The sequence below is a fragment of the Apaloderma vittatum genome, unplaced genomic scaffold, assembly GCF_000703405.1.
Source record: "Apaloderma vittatum isolate BGI_N311 unplaced genomic scaffold, ASM70340v1 scaffold4869, whole genome shotgun sequence".
NCBI classification, from domain to species: Eukaryota; Metazoa; Chordata; class Aves; order Trogoniformes; family Trogonidae; genus Apaloderma; species Apaloderma vittatum.
The window spans coordinates 38,535-45,609 of NW_009735665.1; the positions used below are offsets into that span (position 1 = coordinate 38,535).

At 41.8% G+C, this 7,075-nt stretch overlaps 1 protein-coding gene across 1 annotated transcript in view; it reads left to right on the top strand.

Moving 5' to 3' along the window:
- The window catches only part of CEP135 (centrosomal protein 135kDa), a 34,244-nt gene extending 34,096 nt beyond the window's left edge, over window positions 1-148 (top strand). Inside the window, exon 25 of the mRNA XM_009876652.1 lies at window positions 127-148. Within this exon, the coding sequence (XP_009874954.1) occupies window positions 127-148 (22 nt within the window). The remainder of the gene's footprint in view (window positions 1-126) is intronic.
- The last annotated feature ends 6,927 nt before the right edge of the window (window positions 149-7,075 follow it).

Genomic DNA, 7,075 nt, shown 5'->3' on the forward strand with positions numbered 1-7,075 from the left:
TAGGCCTAAGGCTTTAGCAAGTCTTTCTCCTAAATTCTATACAATGGATTCTGTCTGAGCTAGAAAGTGGCTTCTATAACAAATATGATAGCTTTATTTTGGTATTTTTTTGTCTTTCTCCACCAGAAATGTGACCTTCAAAGAATAACCAGTACTTCAGCAACAGAAGCATTACCTTGTCACAAGGACATTTTGTTTTGTTTTTTGGAATATTTTGAAGGCTGACTTGTATTCTACCCGTGTTTTCTTCAAATCGATGACTTGCTTGAAAATTTCTGAGAATCAGTGAAGTAATCAACTTTGCAAAAGTCTGCTTTCCCAGCTGGCTGGGGTGACTGCTTTCTGATGACTGTTTGACAGGTTTTGTACCGAGACTGGCTAAGTTTTGGTCCTATTTTGGAAACATAGTAATTATAAGAAGGAAACAAGTACTTGATAATGACAATCTCATGTTTTCATTCTACTATTTTATTTCTGTTTGATTATCTCATGATTTACAGAAGTTTGTTCATCTTACTGTGAGTTAACATAGAGTAACATACATGACTGTCTTAAAAATGCTGAGCCAGTGTCTGTTTTATACTCATGATGATTTCTTATGTTTAAGCTTTTAACAAGTATTTTGTGTTTACAAGTGATTCTTCATGGTATTTAAAAGTATTAAGTATCTATTGTGTGAATGCATTTTGTGGCATGATGGCTTATGCTACCAACATCCTTAGGCTTTTACTGTTCCAAGTGTAGCCTAACTCCACTCTATTTTTCTTACCACGTAACTCTTGTTACTTCTTGCTTTTGACTCGGTCCCCATGTGTTGCCTGATCTAGTCAAGAGGGGATGTCCCGGGCAGCAGGGAGGTTGGATTAAATGATCTCTAAGGTCCCTTCCAGCTTAGGCGATTCTGTGATGACTCTTTGCTTTATAAAAATTTTGATCTGGAGCTCATAGCAGTGATTATCAGCCACACCACATTTTAAGAAGCAACCAGATTGATAGTTACAGTCTGTTCCTACTTTTAAGAAAGACAGAGCCTGAAAGATATATGAAACCACCTACCTACAGAGTTGTTTTCCTTAGCAAGAGATACCAGCGTCACTCAGGGAAGATGTGCTTACTCACTTATGCAGTGGGATGAGGAGGAGAAATTTAATAAAAGGCTCATGGGTCAAGACAAGGAGAGGGAGCGATTGCTTACTGGTTATGGTCATAGGTAAAGCAGACTTGACCTGAGAAAAAAAATCAATTTGTTGCCAATCAAATCAGAGTAGGATAATGAGAAGTAAAACAAAATCTTAAAAACACCTTCCTCCCACCTCTCCCTTCTTCCTGTGCTCAGCTCTATTCCTGATTTTCTCTGCCTCATCTCTGCCAGCAATGCAGGGACTTGGGGAATGGGACTTGTGGTCAGTTCATCACACATTATCTCTGCTGCTCCCTCCTCCTCAGGGCAGGCCAATCCAGTGTGGCATCCGTCTCACAGGAGACAGTCCTCCACAAACTTCTCCAACATAAGTCCTTCCTACGGGGATGCAGTTCTTCACAAACTGCTCCAGTGTGAGTCCCTTCCATGGGATGCAGTCCTTGAGGAACAGACTGCTCCAGTGTGAGTCTCCTCTGGAGTCACAAGTCCTGCCAGCAAACCTGTTCCGGGCTTCCCATGGAGTCACAGCTTTCTTGAGGCATCCACCTGGACCACTGTGGAGTCCTCCATGGTCTGCAGGTGGACATCTGCTCCACTATTAACATCCATGGACTGCAAGGGGGACAGCCTGCGTCACCATGGTCTTCACCATGGGCTGCAGGGGAACCTCTGCTGTGGTGCCTGGAGCACCTCCTCCCCGTCCTTCTTCACTGACCTTGGTGTCCACAGTGTTTCTCTTGAGTCCCTCTCCTCTCTCTGCTGCAGGTTTGCCAACAGTTTCTCTTTCCTCTGCTGAAGCACATTATCACAGAGGTGCTACCACAGTCACTGATGGGCTTGGCCTTGGCCAGCCGTGGTTCTGACTGGAGGTGGGGGGTCTTCTAGAAGCTTCTCACAGGTCACACCCCTGTAGCCTTCCTCTGCTGCCAAAACCCTGCCACACAAACCCAATACATATTAATAGTTACTGTTGCAAGCTATATAGATATATTTTAATTTTTATATACAGTATTTTTTCAGTTTTGTTATTTGTACCTATAAATGTTACTAGTTGAAAACAACTTAAAACACCCATTTAGAAGTACCTGAAAATACTTGTACCACAGCAGGCTTCTGAGCCACTGGAAGGAATTGTTTATTTAAAGTGGGTACATTTCATACTTTTTCCTTTCTAGGTCTTTCATTTGCCAGTTACAAGCATTGGGAAGGTTGTCATCTCTAAATCATACTTATGTGTTAATACTGTTTGTAATTAAGACAATAGTTTCCAGTGATGTTAATGGACATTGATCATTCAGGATGAAGCAGTTTGTTAAGATGGAGAAAAGAACTCCTATTCTTGATGTCTTCAGTGGTGACTTCTAAATACCTTGTTTTGTATATAAACCTACTTAAGCTGGAATCTGAACTTAAAAAAAACCAAACAAGTGTTCCATTTGATTGACAATACTGCAAAAATGTACATTTTGACCGTAGAATTCAAATCATAATACTTCAGTTAATAGTAATTCTTGCATGAATATCAATTATGAAGAATTAGCAGATGGTTAAACAGAGGTGGTATAATGAAGCTGGTATCATTTCAGTGACCAAAGCCTGTGCAATTTTCTAGAACTTAAACATTGCTAATACTCAGACTATAGTAAAATTGCCAATTTACCTTCTTTTACTATTATTTTATATGCATATTTGTAAGCAACTAAATTTAAAAAAAAAAATATTTATACAACTTCACTTTAAAATCAAGTATTTCATTTCATGAAGTACAACACAAGCATAAATTTGTGGAAGATTTAAATGTGGGGACTACCATATACTTCACGTATGAAAAAAGCCCTAATATGAGTCAGAACATTAGTATGACTGGACTCTGCTCCAAGAAGCTTCTGTGCTGTCCTCACCTTCTGGAAGATCAGAAGATCATGGAGGCTCTGCTGGGGTGAGTTGAAAGCAGAGTGGGGCAGACATTAAATCACAGGAAAAGTCTGAACATGCAAGTTGTCCTTCTGTAGTTATCTGCAGTTGGGAATGGGGAAAAAAAATAAAGGGGAAGTAGTAATTGTTGGGGCTGTTTCTCTACGAAACAGAGTAAGCGTATTGTTGGAAGCAGAGGAATATGGAGAGAACAAAAGGACAGTTTTTATCAATTTATTAAAACATAAATTGCCCAGTTAACCTTATCCTAATGTCTTTTCAAGAAATTCTTAGAATTAAATTATTTTTCGTCTTAAAGTGCCTAAACTTCAGATAATTAACCTGAAGTCAAATAAGCAATTATAGGGTTCAGTTGGAAAACCCAATTGGTTCTTTTTCCACCCTAAATCTGAGAAACACTGAGATTCCTATGTGATGCTAATTAAAAAAGGTTGAGATTAGCATTTCAGTCTTTCAATTTAAAGTATTTTATACAGAAGTTGGTACATGCGTGGCAAGCCTGACCTATTCAAATATTATTATTCCTAAACGAAGCTCTATGACCACAAACCTTTGGAGTTTTTTTTTTGAACTGTTCTTTGGGATGGAATTTTATGTTTCCTCTTTTTCTCTGCTATACAATGTGTGAAAACAGTTGTGCGCAGTTTTGGTACCCTAGCCCTTTAGCTTTATGTACAGAGGCATTCTGGTTTCATTTCATTCTCTGACCTTTCTCGGGCAATTTAGAGATTATAATGGCTGCAGCAGTATTAATCCCCAGACCTAAAGTCTTACCGTTCATCCTCCAGTGTAATTATCTTGTCAGCCAAATGCAGGGAGAGAGAAAGCCTTGATGCTGTGCGAGCACTGCTGAGCAGCAGCTGAAATGCTGGTGTGTTATCAGCACGGTTTTAGCCACAAAGGCAAAAATAAAAATCCATCAGTCTTCTGGCCGGCTGTGATGTTGTCTCTGCCACCACGTCTGCTGGCAGAGGGGTGGCACAATTCATTCCAGCAGATCCCCTACACAGTGGCCACCCATGCCCACATATGGGCTGCTTGTGCCCTGTGGAGCAGACACAGCTTGCCCAAGAGAACTAACTCCCCAAACACAATGTCCTCTGTAAGGCTCATGGTAGGATACAGATGTCCTTGGCAAGCCTAGCAAAGGGCTTCTGAAGATAATTAAGGGGTTGGAGTGTTCCTTGTGTGAGGAAAGGCTGAGGAAGCTGGAGGTGTTCAGCCTTAAGAAGAGAAGACTCATAGGGGACATCTCCATGCCCGATGGGCAGGAGGAGTCAGTGTCTTCTCAGTGGGATCCAGGGAAGGTATGAAAGATAATGGGCACAAATTGAAATACAGGAAATTCCATTAAAACTCAAGAAAAATGCCACCTTTTTTTTTTTTTTTTCCCCCTATGAGAGTGATCAGAGGGTGGAACAGGCTGCCAGGACAGGTTGTGGAGCCCCCATCCATGGAAATATTCTAAGCCCAATGGAACACAGTCCTGGACTGCCTGCTGTAGATGACCCTGCTTGGAGCAGGGGGTAGGTCTGGATGGTCTCTAGAGGAACTGACCAGAGGGACAATAATGTGACCCTGGCAAATTTTCCTAACAAGACTGTCATCAGGTAAGTGCCTATCCAGCTGTAGTGAAATTGTCCCTTTTTATCTCAATTGTGATCTTTCACTTTTTTTTTTTTTTTAATTATGAGTATTAAAATAATTGTATTGCCATTGTTTTGTCTCAGTACTAGATTTCTCTATGCTAGAGCTCAGGTAGATGAGGAGTTTTGAAGTTTATCTCATGACAGTTGCCTGTCCCAGCTGTGTGCACTGCCAGCTCAGCATCATCCAAGCGGAGTTGCTCTACCAGGTTTGTCAGTGGCGTGACCTTTACTATTCAAAGGTGATGGTGCAGGAATTGGACTGTTTGCCTGAAGTAACTAGAATGGCAAATGGAAGAATGTGACGAAAATGAGAATGTCAGTGCCTTCTTCTCAGTTTTAATACTGCTGAGCAGCAACAGCCGAATTTTCCTGAATGTGAACACAGAAATGAGTTGCAGTGTGACTAGTCAGCCGTTAAGTCCAAGTCTGTGAGTGCAGATACTGCTCTTTGGGAAGATTTTTACTGAGCCTCTAAGTCCAAAGGAGCACGTTGACATCTGACACCTTGGATTTATTTGAAAAGACGTGTGGGTTACCGATCTGTAGCTGTGTGTGCAGTCTTTACCTGTGCTCATTGGCTTTGCCTAAATGCCTAAGTAAAACTTGTTGAATAGGTGGCCTGCAACCCCTGGCTCGCTCCTTCCTTGTAAATGGTGCGTTTGTGCCACCTAGTGGGCTCCTGTCTTCTGTCTTTTTCTAGCGAGTATGGCACATGCTCAAGAGGTTCGGTTTCGCCATAGAAATTCTAGGTACATCTAATAAATCAGTGTGAAAGAATTGCTAATAAAGCCATGTGCTCCTGAATTCTAGCGATTATGGCACATGCTCAAGAGGTTCGGATTTCACCATAGAAATTCTAGGTACATCTAATAAATCAGTGTGAAAGAATTGCTAATAAAGCCATGTGCTCCTGAAGCCCAACCACCCCTTTGCTACTGAGGTTTATGACTGCATCACTTTCCAGAAATTATCAGTTTTTAAGAGACAAAACATTTTAGCTGATTTTCTCCTCCAGGAAACTAAAAGATTGACCTTTGTCGAGAGAGGTCTGATGTTACTGAGCAGTTTGACCACTTTGAAGGAACTGGCAAAGGCCGGATTCACCTCTTTGCTGGTGGCTACTTTTGAAATTTTTTATCTGAACCACCCAACCCTACTGCATAAAAATGTGTAAGTGCTGTGATAGCAGCAAAGCAAAACACAGCAACTCCCCTGAATCTTTCAAAGGAGCGCTGCAAAATTCGGCTCTCGTAATTAAGGTGATTTGTATCACTATATTTTGGATAGAAATATATATATGTGTTATTGCTATTGTAGAGACAGTCAATATACTTAACAGCCATCTAAATATGGTATCTGGTGCATGAACTTCATTTCTGAGTTACCTGTGCTCTGTATAGATGTCTTTAGGTGCGAGGGGGCTGAAAAAGGAACAAATTGTACCCATCATGGCTTCTATGACTGGTCCTATCTAGAACAATGCAGGGGGAAAAGTGATTTCTAGCAATTAATATTTGTTCCAGAGTCATGCAGCTAGATTTTTGCACAAACATCGCTTCTGACTCAGAAGTTCACTGAGCTGAAAATCTCTAAGGAATGGGAGAATATCAGTAAATGCTTCCCTAAACTCACATTCTGCCTTTGAAATATGCAGTATTGGAGACAGCCAGAGACAAAAAAAACCGTATGAGATGACTCTTTGGTCTGACCCTGTAGGAGTGTTATTTTTCTGTAAGATCCAGTTCCTTTTCAGAATAGCAGAAGGATGACTTCTGCCTGGGTCAAAAAGCTAAGGAGTATCAGGATCTAAAGCTGCAAGGCCTTTTTCTCCAAGGAACACCTGAATCTGGAGAGCTGGCTGGCAAAACATTGGAAGATGATAAATCACATCATGAATTTTGGTTCAAAAAGTGGCAGAGTTTGGAGGGATCGAGAGCAGCATCTGATTTTACTGCCTTCTCCTTGGGAAATTTGGGGAGCTAGTGTCCAGCACTGGTGAAATCTTGGTGTAAATGCCTGAATTGGAGGAATGGGGGCCCTGGGAGAGCTGATACAAACACCGGATTTAAAGACATGGGAAAGAAGGGAGGCTGTTTTCTGTGCTGCTCTATCGGGGAACAGCAGCGTTTTCTGTTTATTGCTTGTAGTTCCTCCCGTCTTTTTGTAAATGAAGGGGGTAAACATTTGTCTGGTTTTGGAGCTAGCCAGGCGCGGGGTTCAGACTTCGGTCTTGCCGTTGAGAGGGGAACAAATCGGGGCTCCGCGCCGGGGCGCAGCCAGAGCTCTGCGGACCTCACCTGCTCGGGCGGTGCCGACACCTGCGGCACCCCGGTGAAATCCAGATCAACCC